Source organism: Siniperca chuatsi, linkage group LG3 (genome assembly GCF_020085105.1).
Source record: "Siniperca chuatsi isolate FFG_IHB_CAS linkage group LG3, ASM2008510v1, whole genome shotgun sequence".
Taxonomy (NCBI): domain Eukaryota; kingdom Metazoa; phylum Chordata; class Actinopteri; order Centrarchiformes; family Sinipercidae; genus Siniperca; species Siniperca chuatsi.
In genome coordinates, this window is record NC_058044.1 from 31296461 (window position 1) to 31316350 (window position 19890).

General features: G+C 41.7%; 1 protein-coding gene across 4 annotated transcripts in view; it reads left to right on the forward strand.

Annotated features, from left to right (window-relative positions):
• The window catches only part of LOC122873248 (microtubule-associated tumor suppressor 1 homolog), a 69952-nt gene that overhangs the window by 15137 nt on the left and 34925 nt on the right, over positions 1-19890 (forward strand). For all 4 annotated transcript variants that reach the window (XM_044189698.1, XM_044189697.1, XM_044189696.1 and 1 more), the window contains 3 exons: positions 4921-5142; positions 11805-12044; positions 12631-12798. In XM_044189698.1, the coding sequence (XP_044045633.1) occupies positions 4921-5142; positions 11805-12044; positions 12631-12798 (630 nt within the window). The remainder of the gene's footprint in view (positions 1-4920; positions 5143-11804; positions 12045-12630; positions 12799-19890) is intronic.

Sequence of the window (19890 nt, forward strand, 5' to 3'; positions counted from 1 at the left end):
GTCCTGCACCACTCTAACATACTTCTCTGCCACTCCAGACTTCCTCATACAATACCACAGCTCCTCTCTCGGCACCCTGTCATACGCTTTCTCTAAATCTACGAAGACACAATGCAACTCCCTATGACCTTCTCTGTACTTCTCCATCAGCATCCTCAGAGCAAATACTGCATCTGTTGTACTCTTTCTAGGCATGAAACCATATTGCTGCTCACAAATGCTCACCTCTGCCCTTAGCCTAGCTTCCACTACTCTTTCCCACAACTTCATTGTATGGCTCATCAGCTTTATTCCTCTGTAGTTGCCACAGCTCTGCACATCTCCCTTGTTCTTAAAAATTGGCACCAGTACACTTCTCCTCCATTCCTCGGGCATCCTCTCACTCTCCAAGATCTTGTTAAACAAACTAGTCAGAAACTCTACTGCCACCTCTACTAGACACTTCCATACCTCCCCAGGTATGTCATCAGGACCAACTGCCTTTCCACTCTTCATCCTCTTCAATGTCCTCCTCACTTCACTCTTGCTAATCTTTGCTACTTCCTGCTCCACACCAGTCACCTCTTCTACTCTTCGTTCCCTTTCATTTTCCTCATTCATCATCTCTTCAAAGTACTCCTTCCATCTTCCCATCACACTCCTGGCACCTGTCAATACATTTCCATCCTTATCTTTAATCACCCTAACCTGCTGCACATCCTTCCCATCTCTATCTCTTTGTCTGGCCAGCCTGTACAAATCCACCTCTCCCTCTTTAGTGTCCAACCTAGCATACAAGTCCTCATATGCTCTTTGTTTGGTCTTTGCCACCTCTACCTTCACCTTATGCTGCATCTCCCTGTACTCCTGTCTACTCTCTTCAGTCCACTCAGTGTCCCACTTCTTCTTAGCTAACCTCTTTCTCTGTATACCCTCCTGCACTTCCTCGTTCCACCACCAAGTCTCCTTGTCCACTTTCCTCTTTCCAGATGACACACCGAGTACCCTCCTACCTGTCTCCTTGATCACATTAGCTGTAGTGGTCCAGTCATCTGGGAGCACTTCCTGACCACCCAGAGTCTGTCTCAGCTCCTCCCTGAAAACTACACGACATTCTTCCTTTTTCAACTTCCACCACTTCGTCCTCTGCTCTGCCTTTGTCCTCTTCATCTTCCTCACCACCAGAGTCATTACACACTACCATCCTGTGTTGTCTGGCTACACTCTCCCCTACCACTACTTTACAGTCACTGGTCTCTTTCAGATTACAACGTCTACACAAGATGTAGTCCACCTGAGTGCTTCTACCTCCGCTCTTATATGTCACCCTATGTTCCTGCCTCTTCTGGAAGAAAGTGTTCACTACAGCCATTTCCATCCTCTTTGCAAAGTCTACCACCATCTGTCCTTCTGCGTTCCTGTCCTGAAGACCAAACCTGCCCATCACATTCTCATTACCTCTGTTCCCTTCACCTACATGCCCATTGAAATCTGCACCAATCACCACTCTCTCGCCTCTGGGGATGCTCTGCATCACTTCATCTAACTCACTCCAGAATTTCTCCTTCTCTTCTAACTCACATCCTACCTGTGGGGCATAACCACTCACAACATTGAACATCACCCCTTCAATTCCCAGCTTCAGACTCATCAACCTGTCTGATACTCTTTTCACCTCTAGAACATTCCTCACAAACTCCTCTTTCAGGATAACTCCTACTCCGTTTCTCTTCCTATCTGACCCACGGTAGAACAACTTGAACCCTGCTCCTAAGCTTCTAGCCTTGCTACCTTTCCACCTGGTCTCCTGGACACACAGTATGTCCACCTTCCTTCTCTGCATCATGTCAATCAACTCTCTAGCCTTCCCTGTCAGTCCCAACATTCAAAGTCCCTACTGTTAGTCCTACATTCTTAGCTTTCCTCTTCTCTCTCTGCCTATCAACACACCTTCCTCCTCTCCTTCTTCGTCTTTGACCAACAGTGGTCCAATTTCCACCGGTACCCTGTAGGTCAACAGCACCGGTGGCGGTCGTTGTTAACCCGGGCCCCGACCGATCCGGTATGGAAGTCATTGTCACGATTCGCATTTTTAATTTGGCATGTGTTTTACGTCGGATGCTCTTCCTGACACAACCCTCTGCATTTATCCAGACTTGGGACTGGCACAAGAAGACACTGGCTAGTGCCCCCTTGTGGTTGCATTAGTTAAGAGCAGGATCTGTTTAAAAAAAACATAATCTTGTTAGTGCCTTCAGGTACTTGTAGGAGGCTCAGACAACTGACATCTGAGTTGGCTGTTGAAAAGCATTTACATGCTATGCTTTTGGAAAATAAAACCCAGAAGAAAAACAATAGGTAAACATTGTTGTCGTGAAAGAGAAGATGTGAATTTGTTAGTATATGGACATCAAGCCAGAAACTGACTGTTTAGACTCAAATGTTAGTTTACAGTTTGGTCTTGGGTTTATGGTTAGAATTAGATTAAAGTCTGGGATTACAGAAGAAATGCAGTCACTAAAGGGCTGGCGTAGTCAGACAATTGTGTGTACATGTGTGTTTTTGTGTATCAACAGTAAGCACGAGGCAGATCTATAGTGAGCCAGCTCTTACCTAACATTCACTTCCAAGGTAACAGAATCCAGCTGCTGGCTTTTCATCAGAAGTGAAACCAAATAAAGCCAGATGTTTCCTGCTGGCTTCAGTCGCAGTACAAGTTTTACTGTTGCTCTACCTTCACCAACAGAGATAATGTGTGTGTGTGTGTGTGTGTGTGTGTGCGCGCATGTCTGTGTGTGTGTGTGTGTGTGTGTGTCTCTTTTTTCACAGTTTTTTGTGCTTTCTGTCTCTCTCTCCCCTTTGCCAGGCAGAACTCATGTTTGTAGAAAGTCGAGAGAAAGTCAGTGAAAGTTTGATACTTTAATGATCTCTGTGGATAAATGAGGTTGTTGCAGCATATAATAGGATACAGCACAACAGCAAAAAGTAAGATACAAATAATGGAGCAAATTGCTGGTCGTAAGCATACAAAACCAACAGTATTAAAGTGAAACTTAGGTAGTTTCAACCTGGACCCTATTTTCCCATGTTTTTGTGTATAAGTGAGTAATGGGGACAACAACTGAAACTGGTCCGTTATTGAGCGAGAGCACTGCAGCTGGCAGCTGCGAAACAGGCTTCAGTGTAATCCTTCTGGGCAATAGCTCACTGTCAACGTACGTCCACTAAAAGTGCTTGTTTTTGCCACTGACAGGCTCAGATTTGTATTGTAAGTGTCTTACAACATTATGGAAAGGACCCTACAGAGATAGACCTTTTTGTTAAAGAGTAAGATCCTTTTTATTGAACCAGAAACAGCTGTTATATCGCTCTCGTCAAAGCCACCAGACTCCATTGACAAATACAATAATTTTACCTTGCAGATCATCGTAACATCGTAACACTCGACAGAAACAAAATAAAACTTCCCAAAACCGTCTTGGTTTTGTCTTTCCACTGTTCCACCAATCACTAACTCTGGTTTGGTCAATATGAGTTTGAATAAAGTGTGTCCATTAGGACGACCCACAGGAACATTGTGGAGAGCTATGGGAGGAATCAACAGTGCTGATGTCTGCCTAGAAAACCAGTAGAAACATCCACTATTCAAAAATTACAGAAGACTGCGGCTGACAGCCATTGCCTCCGCTACAATGACATGATCACTGTGGAAGGAGCCATTCCAAACACCTTAGTGTCCACCCACAATGTAATGCATCACTTAAAGGTGCTTGGACCAATTCTATTCACCTTATATATGCTTTCTCTCGGCAATATTATTAGGAAACACCCCATAAACTTTCATTGTTATGTGGATGATACCCACTTACAGTGGTGTGAAAAAGTGTTTGCCCCCTTCCTGATTTCTTATTTTTTGCATGTTTTTCACACTTAAATGTTTCACATCATCAAACAAATTTAAATATTAGTCACACAAGTAAACACAAAATGCAGTTTTTAAATGAAGGTTGTTATTATTAAGGGAAAACAAAATCCAAACCTACATGGCCCTGTGTGAAATAGTGATTGCCCCCTAAACCTAATAACTGGTTGGGCCACCCTTAGCAGCAACAACTGCAATCAAGCGTTTGCGCTAACTTGCGATGAGTCTTTTACAGCGCTGTGGAGGAATTTTGGCCCACTCATCTTTGCAGAATTGTTGTAATTCAGCCACACTGGAGGGTTTTCCAGCATGAACTGCCTTTTTAAGGTCATGCCACAGCATCTCAATAGGATTCAGGTCAGAACTTTGACTAGGCCACTCCAAAGTCTTCATTTTGCTTTTCTTCAGCCATGGCCGCCCACCATTGAGTCTGATTCTGGTCTGGTCTGCCTGTTAAAAGGAAGTTTTTTCTTACCACTGTCGCCAAATGCTTGCTCATGGTGGGATTTGTTGGGTCTCTGTAAATAATATTATAAAGAGTACACTATTATAAAGAGTACAGTCTAGACCTGCTCTATAGGAAAAGTGCCATGAAATAACTTCTGTTATGAATTGGCGCTTTATAAATAAAATTTAATTGAAAACTTAAAGGCCAGAGAAATAATACTGTAGCACCCTATGCATCCAGCAGTCCTGATGTATTAAGGGCAAGCAGGACTGCTAGGGCCTCCCTGCTCAGCTGGAGATCAGGCTGCAGTTTAGTAAGTTTATAAGGTCCTAAATATGCCATGAGTTAGATTTTTGAAGTAAATGAAATTAATGAAATTAAATGAAAAAAACAGACAGTGTATTGCTAATGCAATAGAAGTTATGTTGCTATTTAGTATAACAGACTGTACATCAGACTGTTTTGGACCAAATATTATTTCCAAAGTCAATTTCTGAATTGTGTTAGCTATAATGAATTAAGTTTATGAATGAATTAATTCACTGTTTTCTGTATTTTCTCTTTCTCCCAGGTATCTCCAAACCTCGCCCCACCGCAGAGCGAGCATCTACATTGGCTGCCTTGGGTCCCGCAATGTCCAACTCCAAACCAACAGCCAATCAGCAGCCAGCATCAGGGTCGCTCGGAAGACTTGGTGCACCTGCCGTGTCAAAACTTCCTGTTAAGGGATTACCCACAAGCCTCAGTTCCTCATCACTGGGAAACAACGAGAACAATGCAGCCACAAGCAAAGGTGAAGAGGGACGGGGGGTGGGGGGGTGCACATTTTAGACAAGTTCTCGTCCTCTGTCACTCAGGCATGCACACACACACTCTTTATCATCAGAGGTGGTTGCCCTTGGTGTGGTTTCCCTCTTGCTGCTGACTTAACTTCCTCCTCTTTCCACTGTTTCTCAAACACACACACGCTCATATACAATATATACAATCAGCTGCTAAGAGTGTACTGACGGTCACGAAGATTCTTGTACAAACAGGCTGTTAGAGTGAAATATACAGTCAGTTCATACACTGTCATCATTACTACTTGCCCTGGGGAATGTGGGAACATGTGTGTGTGTGTGTATCCCCTCGTCCTCTGTGGAGGTCAAGGACCACATCTGGTCAGGTTCAGAATACAGACTTTGTGTGTGTGTGCATGTGTGTGCGCTTGTGCGTGGTTCACATCAGGTTAAGCATACATAAAATGAATACAGATAAACAAAACACTCAAGCTCACATTAAACAGTGTACCTCAAGTGACAGCTTTACATAAAACCTGGAGTATATCCAGCCATCGTCATCTAACCCAATCATCAGTGGTTAAAATAATTACCGTCATCACCCACCAACTGTACATGGAAGATTCATCATGAGTTGACTCATCCTGAATGTTTAACAATTTCTCAACCTGTTAGACCTGACCTTTGGTACTCTGAATCTTCCTCCGGAGTGGAAAAACTCAAACTATCCATACAGATGACTTCTAAAGCGACTCAAGCCTTTGAAAGCTTTCCAAGCTGGCTGTCTTAAGTTGGACTCATTTGCTTGTACTCTGGGTAAATTACAGTATTCATGGCTGCTCAGCTCGTTTTGCTTCAGCAGAAAACCATTAAAATGTCTGTGTAACTGTTTAATTTTCAATGGGAAATTGTAGGAAAAAATTCCATTTCAGAACATCTCTACATCTCTAAAAAAAATTCCCTTCTCTGCACTCATTCGTCAGAATTTAGTGATATTGTTCTTTTTTGTCAGTTGTCAGGAAAGGGACACTGTTACCATGGAAACATAACTGTTAGTTCTGAGAGAGCGTGGAGATGTTTGGCTGGCAAGGCTAAGACTTAGACTTGTGCCGCTGTCTAACTTAAATTAGACTGGTTTATCCAAGTGAAACCAGCAACAGAATGCAGCACAGCCACAAGACAAGTTTGTGTTAGAGTAAGCTACATCCTTACAAAAACATAGACTAAAGACCATGATATGTGGTCAAAGGCTAAAAAAAAGCTAGTAAGTGGAGTTGAGATTACTTGTCACCCAGAAATACTGACATTTCTAAACAAATCCTCCTGTAGTAAAATGTAACGAAAAGTGGGACTTAACAGCTCTACCGGTTTTCCCTTTCTTCTCTTTTCTCACTCACACAGTAACAAATGATGGTTACAGTTCACTAGGTTGTTAGGGTAACCAGATTACATTTGAGATTCCTAGTTCCCATGGTAATATTTAAGTTCTGTATTTAGTTGTATCAGAGAGGAGCATCACTGTAATACACCTCCACCCAGTTAGTTTTATGTGTTCCGTCATTTTACAAACACACAGTAGTCCTCTCATTTATTTACACCTGGTATATGTGTCAGCTGTCCACATGGAGCTCTGGACATTTCTGTCTCTTGAAAATAAAGGTTGTAACTGTAACTCTGAGGGCATTATACTGTATGTATACTGCATGTGTGGAAACCAGGAATACACCAGTATGTCCAGTCTAATGGAACAGATCTGAATTAGCAGTGCCACATGAACATTGTTGTTGTTTTTCTGCAAGTCCGGATCAGTTTTTAATTGCAGAGGAGTAATAATATGGCAACGCAGCCCAGAACACAACAACAGAACTTACTATTACTCATTTCTGCTGGTCTTTGTTAGCTGAAAAATGCTTTAGTTTCTGTGTAAAAATACATATGCATTGGGGCATTTAAGTTGCACTTACACCTTACACCACTCTCCTGACAAGCTCCTCTCCTGTGGAATCAGGTCCCAGTTTGGGTTCGGGAGGCAGACACCATCATCACATTTAAAAGTAGGCTTAAGACTTTCCTCTGATAAAGCTTATAGTTAGGGCTGGCTCAGGTGAGTCCTGAACCATCCCTTAGTTATGCTGCTATAGGCCTAGACTGCTGGGAGACTTCCCATGATGCACTGAGCTCCTTTCTCCTCCTCTCCCTCTCCATCTGTATGCATTCTTATCCCATTACTGCATGTTGCTAACTCAACATCTTCTCTCTCCCATAGTTTTGTGCTTTCTCATCTCTCTCCACTCTACTTCTGTCGCTTTTTGCACGTATTCGGTAGAGTCTAGATCTGTGATTGCAGGCCTCCTACTGCCCCCATGTTCCTGCTCGACAACTCCTTGTTATTATTGTTATCATTATTATTTTATTAATATTATTACCATTACCATTATTTTAAATCTCAATGTGGAATTTGCATTGTGCTACTGTTGTACTAAGTCTTTCCTCCTGTCCCCCCTGCTCTCTCTCTGTCCATGTTCTTTTTTTCTCTTTTGTACCTCACAATCACCAACAATAAGCAGCCCCTTCACACATTCTTAAACACACTAAAATTCCTAAAATCACTGATTAACGTGATATATGTCTGCAATAATATCTTCTAGCAAATGAGATGCTGTGAACATTGAATCTCCCGCCTTGACACCCCAACAACACACACAGACACCACACATAGACATATGGAAGCAAATACGGGACCATATTCAAATGATAATGTAAACTTGAAAATTAATGAATGAATGTAATTTGACAATAGCATTATAATTTTCCACATATGTATGTGTTATTTGAAAATGAAATAATCCAGTTTTCATTTTCACATACTAATATGGGCGTTCTATGACTATATTAAAATGAAAATTGAATAGCTGTTTGACATTTAATTTTCAAAGTTGTAACCTGCTATACAGTGGACAGTATTCAAATGTTAATTCAAATTTGAAAATGAAAATGCAATATAAACAATGTAACCTGATTTTCCATCTATGCAAGCAATATTTAAAAATGAAAATTTCTAACAAATTGAAAATGAGAATGAAAACTGCGCTTGACATTTCATTTTCAAAGACTTAACCTGCTGTACAGTGGACAATTTTCAAATGCAATAAGCAAAACAGCGCCCCCAGTCTATATAATTTACATTTACATGTCACCACGCTCTTTTGGTGTCTAAATGAAAATGAAAATGCAATTTTCTAATCATTTGAAAATGAAAATGAAAACTAAATTTAACATTTAATTTTCAAAGACTTAACATGCTGTACAGTGGACAATATTCAAATGCAATAAGAGAAACAGTGCTCCCAGTCTTAGCATTTACATTTACATCACCACGCTCTTTTTTGGTCAACATGAAAATTAAAATGTAATGCTCTCATCAAGGTCTTCAGTTATGACCTCACTAGCTTGAATATCTGCTGCTTTGCTCATGGTGCATAGTCCACTTGTGGCAGAAAGGCGAGAAGGCGGCCACACTGACTACTGGATTACTGCACAAAAACACAACTTTATAACTGTATTCACTGATTTTGGTGAAACTAGCGATATGGGGCACTGGATTTGATGAATTTACTGTTTGTAAAACCATAAATGAGACAAGACCGCCTAGAGGAGGAGGTTTTCAGGGCCAACATTGAATACAGTACCGAGGTGATTTACAGTGGATCCGACCAGGACTCTGACTCTGGTTTTCAACCAGTAAACACTCATTTGTTCACTGGCTGAATTACCCAAGCAGTCAGTAATGTGCAGGAAATGACCATTTCACACTTTTGATGTCATGTCACAACAAAAACTATTTTTAAAGCAGCTTTAGAAATGATTTTGGTATCAAGACAATATTTCAGCTTAATCAGCTAGTAATGCAAGTAGCAGATATGTGTGCAATCACAGATGGTGTCTTAATGTTGGAGCATGAAAAACATGTTGGTCATGTATACCATAGCCCGTCTTCTGTGAAGTGCTGCTGGTTTCCTCCATGTGGGCCTTGTGAAGCCTGGAAGCCTGTTCCTTTGGAGAGTATTAAGGGCCAAAACTTAATATATAAATACAGAAATAATTATAGAATTGAATGCTTAATTGTCACAATAAATAAATCACAAATTAAATCAAACATTAAACAAATACAGTTGTGGTCAAGTTTTGAGAATGACACAAGTATTGGTTTTCACAAAGTTTGCTGCTTCAGTTTTTATGATGGCAGTTTGCATATACTCCAGAATGTTATGAAGAGTGATCGGATTAATTAACTTAATCCCAAACAAACATTTCCACTGCTTTTCAGTCCTGCCACAAAAGGACCAGCTGACATCATGTCAGTGATTCTCTCGTTAACCCAGGTGAGAGTGTTGACCAGGACAAGGCTGGAGATCACTCTGTCATGCTGATTGAGTTAGAATAACTGACTGGAAGCTTTAAAGGGAGGGTGGTGCTTGAACTCATTGTTCTTCCTCTTTTAACCACGGTTACCTGCAAGGAAACACGTGCCGTCATCATTGCTTTGCACAAAAAGGGCTTCACAGGCAAGGATATTGCTGCCAGTGAGATTGCACCTAAATCAACCATTTATTGGATCATCAAGAACTTCAAGGAGAGAAGAAGGCTTCAGGGCGCCCAAGAAAGTCCAACAAGCTCCAGGACCCTCTCCTAAAGTTGATTCAACTGTGGGATCAGGGCACCACCAGTGCAGAGCTTGCTCAGGAATGGCAGCAGGCAGGTGTGAGTGCATCTGCACGCACAGTGAGGTGAAGACTTTTGGAGGATGGCCTGGTGTCAAGAAGGGCAGCAAAGAAGCCACTTTTTTTCCAGGAAAAACATCAGGGACAGACTGATATTCTGGAAGGTACAGGGATTGGACTGCTGAAGACTGGGGGTAAGTCATTTTCTCTGATGAATCCCCTTTCCGACTGTTTGGGGCATCCGGAGTAAAGCTTGTCCGGAGAAGACAAGGTGAGCACTACCATCAGTCCTGTGTCATGCCAGCAGTAAAGCATCCTGAGACCAGTCATGTGTGGGGTTGCTTCTCAGCCAAGGGAGTGGGCTCACTCACAATTTTGCCTAAAAACACTGCCATGAATAAAGAATGGTACCAAAACACACATAGGGCAAAAGTGATAACTAAGTGGCTCGGGGAACAAAACATCGAAATTATGGGTCCATGGCCAGGAAACTCCCCAGACCTTAATCCCATTTAGAACTTGATCAATCCTCAAGAGGCAGGTGGACAAACAAAAATCCACAAATTCTGAAAAACTCCAAGCATTGATTATGCAAGAATGGGCTGCCATCAGTCAGGATGTGGCCCAGAAGTTAACTGACAGCATGCCGGGGCAAATTGCAGAGGTCTTGAAAAAGAAGTGTCAACACTGCAAATATTGACTCTTTGCATAAACTTAATGTAATTGTCAATAAAAGACTTTGACACTTGTGACACTGAAATGCTTGTAATTATACTTCAGTATACCATAGTAACATCTGAGAAAAATATCTAAAAACACTGAAACACGCACACACACACACACACACACACACACATATATATACAGTATATGTGTGTAGACACACATATATACATACACATATATAACTCCAGCCCTCCAGAGGTGGGCACTGACTAATGCTCGACCTCTGTTTCGCTTCTCTCGCTTGACACCTTTACAGTCCCCGCCTCAACCCGCCGTGTCTTTGTCGTCAGAGTCAGAGTCCTGGTTGTAGCCGCTGACAATCATCTCGGTACTGTATTCCATGTCACCCCTGAAAACCTCCTCCTCTCGGAGTTCCACAGCTCCTGTGCTAACTGTGTAAATGCTTATCATATTGAAGATGACATGGTTCAGATGACATCTACAAAGCCACATTTCCATATGCTGAGTTGGTTGCGTTATTAGTAGCTCGATGGCTAGAGATGCAGAAGAGGCTTGTGTTCGAGACCACTGTATTTGTAACTGTTTTTTTTGGCGACAGCGGGTATTTTTAGTGAGGCGAGGTGTCTGGACATTTGTAGCCGTTTTTGTGCCGACAAACTGGCTATTTTAACCCAAATGACCCATTATTTTTTCCTAAGCCTAACCAAGTGGATTTTGTGCCTAAACATAACCAGACCTTAACCACAGCGTTTGAAACGTGAAGATTCAACGTTTGAAATATGTAGAGATTCAACATACCCGTGTTTTGCAGAAACGTAAAATGGCTACATTTTATTCTGGGGATTGGGTTGGTGGGTGGGCATGTGTGCCCTTGTTCAATGTGCTTAACAAGGTTGTATTCATTGTCTGTATTTATGAGGAGAGAAATTACAGGAATACACTAACATTTAGTTTTTGTGAGTACTGCTCTCTGTTGAACCTTCCTCCTACACACCACCTCAGTTTCTTTAGTTCTCAGCTGTGCGAAGGAAGTTAGTCATTTGGGTCTGGGTGATTGATGTAAAGATTTGTCCATGATTACAGTCTGGTCCTCATCCTCACTCCTTATTTTCTCTATTAGATATATTATTATTTATATGATTACAACATTGACTTTGACATTCAAAAAAAGCTGACACTTTGAACATCCACTCAAAAGTTCTGCTCTTCCATCTATATAAACAATTCTTAGTATTTTAATGCCTCCTGTATCCTCTTTCCTTCAGTTTCTCCAGGAGCACCAGCACCAACAGGGACCAAGCCAGATGAGCGGCCCAGCAGAAGCACGCTTCCTGTGGGCAGTCAGAGCACGGCAAACCCCCTCATGTCCAGCACTGCAGCTACCGCCAGCACCAATACTCCCAGTGACATAGTTACCAGTTCTAACAGTGGTGTCCCTGCTGCTCCAAAGCCTCCTGCAATGAGGAGCAGAGCTCTGTCACTGCAGGCCAGGGCCACTCCAACAGGTGTGTGTGCGTGCGCCCCAAATCCTTCACACCAAGCAAATGTATTGATGACACACTGTTAGCTTACCCATTTACTTACTGTTTTCAATTAGTAATAGGATTCAAATGATATACAGGTTTGAAGGCTGGGCTCAGTTTTTATTATTATTTAATTTTGACATTTTAATCAGACAAACTGCATCATATCAGAGTGGACCAGATCAGATTTTAGATATCTGTCTGAACTGTGTCACTGTGTAAATAAATAGTGACTCCATCTGAGAAGCTAGCTGTTATACATTGAGGACTGAATGAGGACTGAAGAACAAGAATAGGATGGTGGAAGATGGAAGCGTAGTAAACAACTTTCTGGTCATAATCTGGCTTCTCTGACTTCAAATCTTCTGTCTTGTTTTGTTCAACTCTTTGACCCAGCATTTCTCAGTAGCACGTGGAAACCTAGCTCAAGGTCAACTTGTTTTCACAATTGTAGCTACCTTAACTGCAACAGGAAAGTTTTAGCATCAACATCTGGCCGATGAGTGAAACAAAGCCCTCTAGAGAAGTTCTTCGATTGGCTTTGACTTTTTCTGTATCCTATCCACAGGTCTGAAGGCCCCAACACTCACCAACCACAACACAGCTAGGACAGCATCCGCCAATCAAGCAGCAGCAAAGACAGCTCCTGCTGCCAATCAGGGGCTGGCGAAGCAGGTATCCCATTATCCCTTGCAAAGAAGTGGCTCAGCGAGACTCAGTCGACTGAACAGCACAGGTAAGGATGTGTGCAAGGTTGTTTGTTTGTGTGTGTGGGTTTGTGTGACTATTACTTGCTTGTGTACTCACGATGTGTGTTGGCAAGGAGAGAGGTTTGTGTGTAAAGGGCTGTAGGTGTATCAACGTCTCAAAACCGCATTAATCCCAGGATTCTTGGCAATGGCTACAATGGCAAACATCCAACATTATCACAGCTACTGTATGTGATTTGTGTGTTGTTGACATGTGTATGCATCTTGGATGATGTTGAAATGAAAGCACCTGAAGCGGTTAACCTATTTCATCTGGTATTCTTAAGGTATTTTGACCGAACAACACTGCTCTGTGCCAGACAAGGATGATTTTGCTTAAAACTCTTAAGATGTTGCTGTTAACCTTCTACTTTCAGTTCATGTGGCATTAGCAGTGGTTTTAGTATTGTTTTACCCTAAGGCTTCAGATGATGTGGCTCTTTAAATCCAGTTCTAGTAGTTTTCAGATTGATGCTCTTGATTGCCAATATTTTGTGCAGCTAAATCATGTCTGAGTGACTTCCAAAGGGTAAGGGAGAAAAGGTTTCTGAAACATTTAGATGGTTGTTTTGAATCTGATCAGTGTGTCAGCAGAACAAGTTCAGGTTAAGTACTTCCCATAGATTAACTTTGTTGATCACTTATGTCATAAATATGCACTCAGTCTGCCTGATTTCAGTGATCGACAATGTAGACATGATCTCATCTTTTTTTAAAAAGCAAATACTGTGCATAATAATTATAAGGTGTTTTATCATAAAATTAAATTAGTATCACATTGTAGACTTCCATCAGTCCTGAACCTCACATGAAGAAACAGGACTAAATTGTTGGCACCAGTTTTAGATTAATACACTGAAAACCTGAAAACTCTCTGAGTGATAGAGAGCTGCCTCAGTTGGTTGACTGCGTACAGGACAAGTCTGGTGTGATCACTTAGAAACGATCTGAAAACTGTGCAGTACAACTGTTAGCAGCCTTTACTCTGCATTCTGTATCTATCAGTTTGTACGTTGAGTACAGCGTTTAATTGTGATATGAGATCATTCCATTAATTCCGAACCACACTGCTGGATGTTTACAGTTCAGCTGCACGCACACACAAACACATTTGAGCTGAATGACTACAGCTCATATCATGGAAGCTTAAGCAAACCTAATTATCATCCCTCTGCAGTCTCTCTGTAATTATTCTACTGCTCATGACACACACTTGCACATGCACACACACACAGACACACATTATCTTCTTTGAATTTAGAGTGGAACCATATTTACATCTCAGCAATACTTAAATTTGATTTAATCTTTTAGTACTGTTTAGTGTGCTGAAACACTCAGTTTTCAACCAGTAAACACATTTGTTCACTGGTTGAATTACCCAAGCAGTCAGTAATGTGCAGGAAATGACCAAGTCCAACATTTCACACTTTTGATGTCATGTCACAACAAAAACTCATTTTAAAGCAGCTTTAGAAATGATTTTGGTATCAAGACAATATTTCAGCTTAATCAGCTAGTAATGCAAGTAGCAGATATGTGTGCAATCACAGATGGTGTCTTAATGTCGGAGCATGAAAAACACTGACTGGTCATATTTACCGTTGCCCATCTTCTGAGATGTGCTGCTGGTTTCCTCCATGTGGGCCTTGTGAAGCCATGTGGTGACTCTGGTCTGGTCCCGGGCGCCTGGCTGCCTCTCCTCTGCTGCTGCTCCAGGAAGTCTCTCTAGGGCCTGTGGGGAGCTGCTACTCACAGACCTTCTGTCACCCTTGTGATGGCTTAATCGCCACACACACACACACACACACACACACGCACAAACACACACACAAGTTTACTAATGTCACTTTTGGGGACATTACATAGATTTACATAAATTTCCTGGAGACCTACCATAACGACTATTTGCCTAACCCTAACCCTAACCTTAACCACTGACCAAAACATGAATCAGCTGTTTCCCAAATGAGGACACAGCTTTTATCCCCAATTTAGTCTGTCTTTAGTCTGAAATGTGTTCCCAAAGGTAACTTAAGTCAGCCCCCACAAACACACACACATAGAGGTTCATACACCTCTCTGATTCACGCATACCACCGCAGCCCTCAGGTGACAGGGGTTAGCAATATGGGCTTTCTAAGCAGAATATGGACCTTAAAAGTCTCACAACAGCACTGCTTTCCAAACACCAATCAGAGTAAACCAAATTATAACCCAATGTAAAGAAACCTATCTGGAACACTGGAAAGAAGAAACTAAAAGCCAAAGTAGATCAGAATGTTATCTGGCCCTAAAAAGAGATTATGACTTGGCAGAATCTCTCTCTGCTGTCAGAGACAGAAAGCAGAGACAGATCCTAACAGAGGACAGGCTCAGGGACCACAGACTGGCAATCGAAATAGGAAGACACAAAAAATCATGGCAACCAAAAGAAAACAGAATATGTGGTCACTGTTCGACAGATCAGGTTGAGACAGAGATGCACTTCCTCCTACAGTATACAACATTAAATGAAATAAGGAACATTTACTTTAACAAGTTCAACTGTGTAATCTCAGATTTCAAAGAGCTAAATGACCTCTCAAAATTAAAAATAATCCTAGGACAAGAAGACAGGTCATATCTTGCTGCCCAATATGTATCTACATGCCACAACCTGAGGGACAGTGAATGACCTCCACACACACACACACACTCTAATAAAAAAAATGTTGCAGTGTTTAGTTTTCACTTTTTGTATATGTATTTTAACTGCAAGTCTACAATTTATTATTATTATTATTATTATTATCCTATCTTACTTATCTGTATATATTTTAATATGACAATTCTTCTGTTTATGTCTGTTGTTATTTACTTTGGCAATGTTAACATCTGTTTCCCATGCCAATAAAGCCCAACTGAATTGAGAGAGAGAGATAGATGCAAATTCCACCTAGAATTTTAAGAAAATAATGTAATGGTAATAAGTAATAATAGGAATTATAGTGATATAAATAATAATGATAATAATAGTAATAAGACTAATAATAACAATTGTAGTAGCAGTTGTCGAGCAGGAACACGGGGGCAGCAGGCGGCCCACAATCACAGATCCAGACTCTGCAGCTCCGGAGGCAGAAATACCTGCTGAAAGTGACAGAAGGAGAGAGGAGAGAAACGAGAAAGCACAAAACTACGGGAGAGAGAAGATGTCGAGGTAGTGACATGCATTAATAATAAAAATGCACACACAGGGAGAGGAGGAGAAAGAAGCTCAGTGCATCATGGGAAGTCTCCTGGCAGTTTAGGCCTATAGCAGCATAACTAAGGGATGGTTCAGGACTCACCCAAACCAGCCCTAACTATAAGCTTTATCAAAGAGGAAAGTCTTAAGCCTACTCTTAAATATGGAGAATACCTTTAATATGGCACCTGCCACTGACATGTGAAGAGACACAGACATGTGTGTGTTTGTACGAGAGAGAGGCTCCTCCCACCCTTTTGGTCTCTACGGTATTTCTTCTTTATCTTTGACATGATTCATCTCTGACACTCTCTCCTTCAAATGGAGACAGAGAGATGACAAGAGACCTGAGAAAATAATGATGGAAGGAGTGAGTGAGCGAGGGCAAGAGTGAGTGAGCAGAGAGAGATTATTCAAATCCCTCCCCCTCCTCCTCTGCAGCATCACTCCCTCCTGTGTGTGTGTGTGTGTGTGTGGGTGTATACTGGGTTCACGGAGCTTTGGAAACAGCAGTGAAACAGGGGGAGTGCTTGTCTTTGTCCAACCACCCAGCATGTGTGTTTGTGTGTGTGTAAATGAGAGCTTCATTTCTTTGACAGTAGACAAACACACCTCTGTGGTGTGCGCTACTGGACGGATCGCTGTGTGTTTTGTAACAGCAGAGACGGACAACTAATTAATCATCACCAGCGTTGAAGATTTTCTCTCCTCCCTCACACATACATACACCCCTCTACTACCTCTCTTGTTTTCTTCCTCGTCCTTTATCGTTGGATGATTCGCCACCACCTGGACGAAAGTCAAGCACGCAGCTATTTTTGGCACCAGTTTCTCTTCTCCTATTGACTGGGCTACAGAAACTAGTTCTCCTTTGGTTTTTTATTTTTTTGTTTTGCAGTGGCTTTGAATCGATGAAGGGCAGCTAGCAGCTTAAGGGATTCCCTTTTTATAATGCTATTTCCCTCTGTACTGAGTCAAAGGTTTAGCTTTTAAATTTAAAATCCTGTTTTTGTCTTTTTTTCTGATGTCCACGCAGCTTTTATGGGGATGCAAGGCACAAATTCCAGCAGCAACAATTTCTGAGTCTCTTCTTTCTTTTTCTTGTGGAATAATTTTCACTCACTTCTGTAATTAAAGAAGAAAAGAGGAACATTTTTACTTACCAGAGAGTTAAGACTTCAGTGTTAATTAACTATTGTGCATCTCAAATCATTCGTGGTCAGACAGGCAAGACCGGGAGTTTGGACCACAAGAAGAAAAAAACTGGGTTGGTATTTCCTGTAACCCAGGACTCTTTGAGAGTCCAGAGGAGCAGACAAAGTGCTGAAAGTCAAAGTTCTTACACAAAGACAATCCAGACTAGAAACATCAGTCTAAAACCAAGTCTTGAAAAGTATTGGAGGACAAACGGAGACAATGTTATGGTCTCCCAGACTGTCGCTGTCCAACTTCCACGTGAAGCTGACGGCCAAAGGACTTTTCCGAAACCTTCAGCTGCTGTCGGGATGCAGGAAGAACACTGTGGTGTTCCACACAGGTCTGGATATGCCACTGTCCTCCATGTCTTCTCATCCTCCACCATCAATTGTTTCATCTTTTCAACACACCCATCTCTCCACTCGTCGATCAACCCAAATTTCAGGCCAACAGGTTGATCAACGCAGTGTGTTACGAACCTCCAAACCATCTGTGATCCCATCCTCCATAGCTGCTTTTAGAAATGTAAGAGAAAGTTGTGATTTTTCACAGTTTTACACCAACCTGCTCATCCATCCATGTGCTCTTTTAAGAGCACGCCATGTGAAATAATTTCTCGGACTCATCTCGTCTCTACTCAGGGAGAGTGTGTGTTTGTACCTCGTTCGCTGACTTGACTCGCAGGCCGCTAAACCAGTGCTGTAAAGGCTAGAAAAGCTGCACCGGTTAAAATAGAAATGCTATGTCAAAATGTAATAATTCTCAACAATTTATCTAGATTTTCTACAGTAGACGGACATAAGAGAGAGAGCGACAGCTGCATGACAGAGGCGGGGTCAGAAATTAACAGAGGTTGGACCAAGTGCCCTTGAATGCTAAAACTTTTTTTTTTTGCAGTACTGACTTTTTTTTCAAACAAAAAAAAGTTTGTGCTGCAAATTCAGTGTTTGTTTATTTGGCAATGTAATGTAATAATTATACATTATTTCAGAGTTTAGTAAATGCCCCTTAAAATCAGTTCAACGGGCAAAAAATTGCCTACCTTCTGAAAACTAAGGCGCAAGGAAACCCTTCTCGCCCTCCAGCCAGGGGGGTGATGCATGCTCCCATTGGGCCATCCCCCCTGTTAAAAATTAGCAGAATGTTTGCTACCTCATCTTCATTAGCTGTCCCTTTTGTGATTAGAAAAACTCAAAGAATCAATGATTTTGAAATGATGTCTTGAAGCTAATGTAGCATCACAAGTGGGTGTAACCAAAAAACACCTGGCTGTGCCTCGTATCTATTTGGCTTATCACAATAAAATACTTTATGTATATTGTCTACCGATCACCTTTCTCCATATTACTTCATCCTTTCAATCTGTCTTCCTCCTTTTCGACTTCGCCTGATGGGTGAGTTTGCCTTTGAATAAAGTGTAAGGATCTTTCTTGGCCATTTTTTTTAGCTTAATCTTTAGTCATGGTATGGCAAGCCTGACTCCAGATCAGCCTCAAAGGCCACTTCACCCTCTCACACCACCTCCGACTCCTGTTTTCCTGCATTGCATTGGCAGCCATTGTTGCCTTCGTCTCTCCTCCACTGCGGGGGCTTTCAGTATTGTGTGCACTGGCTACCACAGCCGCCATAGATGTATAGGACTACAATAGGGCCATCAGTTGTCTTAACACTAGTGTGTGTACACGAGTCTGTGTGTGTGTGTGTGTGTGTGTGTGTGTGTGTAAGCTTTCTGCAGGAAAGCTTGAGCAGTGGCGTGAATAGCCATCGCTGCAGGCTCCTTTTAGCCGTGATACCCACGCAGAAGAGCGCACCAACCACGTGACTCACACACATGCACAAACCAGAAATAGCCAAGTACGCATCTTATTCAGCCATTAAAAGGGTGCTCTCTGCTTGTGGTAGGCTTGTGTCTTCTGTGTAACATACTGTAGCAGAGTGTCTGTCCTCACTGTTAATGGGGTTTATTTCTTTTATACAGGCGGTACTGCATTAAGCATTGTACTACTGTGTTCCTCTGAACATTTGTTGTTTTTGTGGCAGTAGAGCTTTGATGCATTTTAAAGTGTTATGTGGAAGGAAAAAACAGTGAGACAGAGAGGATGTCATTATGAATAACTATCTTTGGGCTTAGCCTGCCAAGCTAACAAGACACAATGTTACAATGACCTGAGCAGCGGGAAAGTTGGTCGTCTTGTTGTTTTTTCCCCCCATGAAGTAGCACTCGGATTATACACAATGTATATTCATGTGAAATATATTTTAAAAGTCAATTGACTCACTTTATACAAAATTTTAATGCATTCTGGTCCCTCTCAATTTTTGTCTCGTTCTTGTGGCAGGAAAGGTAAAAACACAACTTTATAACTTTATTCACTGATTTTGGTGAAACTAGCAATATGGGACACTTAATTTGATGAATTTACTGTTCATCAGACCACAAATGAGACAAGAATTAGGTTGGAAAAACGATAGACGCGGAATGGAGTGTTTCTAGGGGCTGGGCCTCACTGATTACTGTACAAAAACACAACAACTATATTCACTGATTTTGGTGAAACTGGATAATATTTTATGGAGAAAATATTTTCTGGTTTTCCCTCTGATGTCCTCCAGCTGCTCTGCCTCAACTCTTGGGTACAGGTACCATCACCAT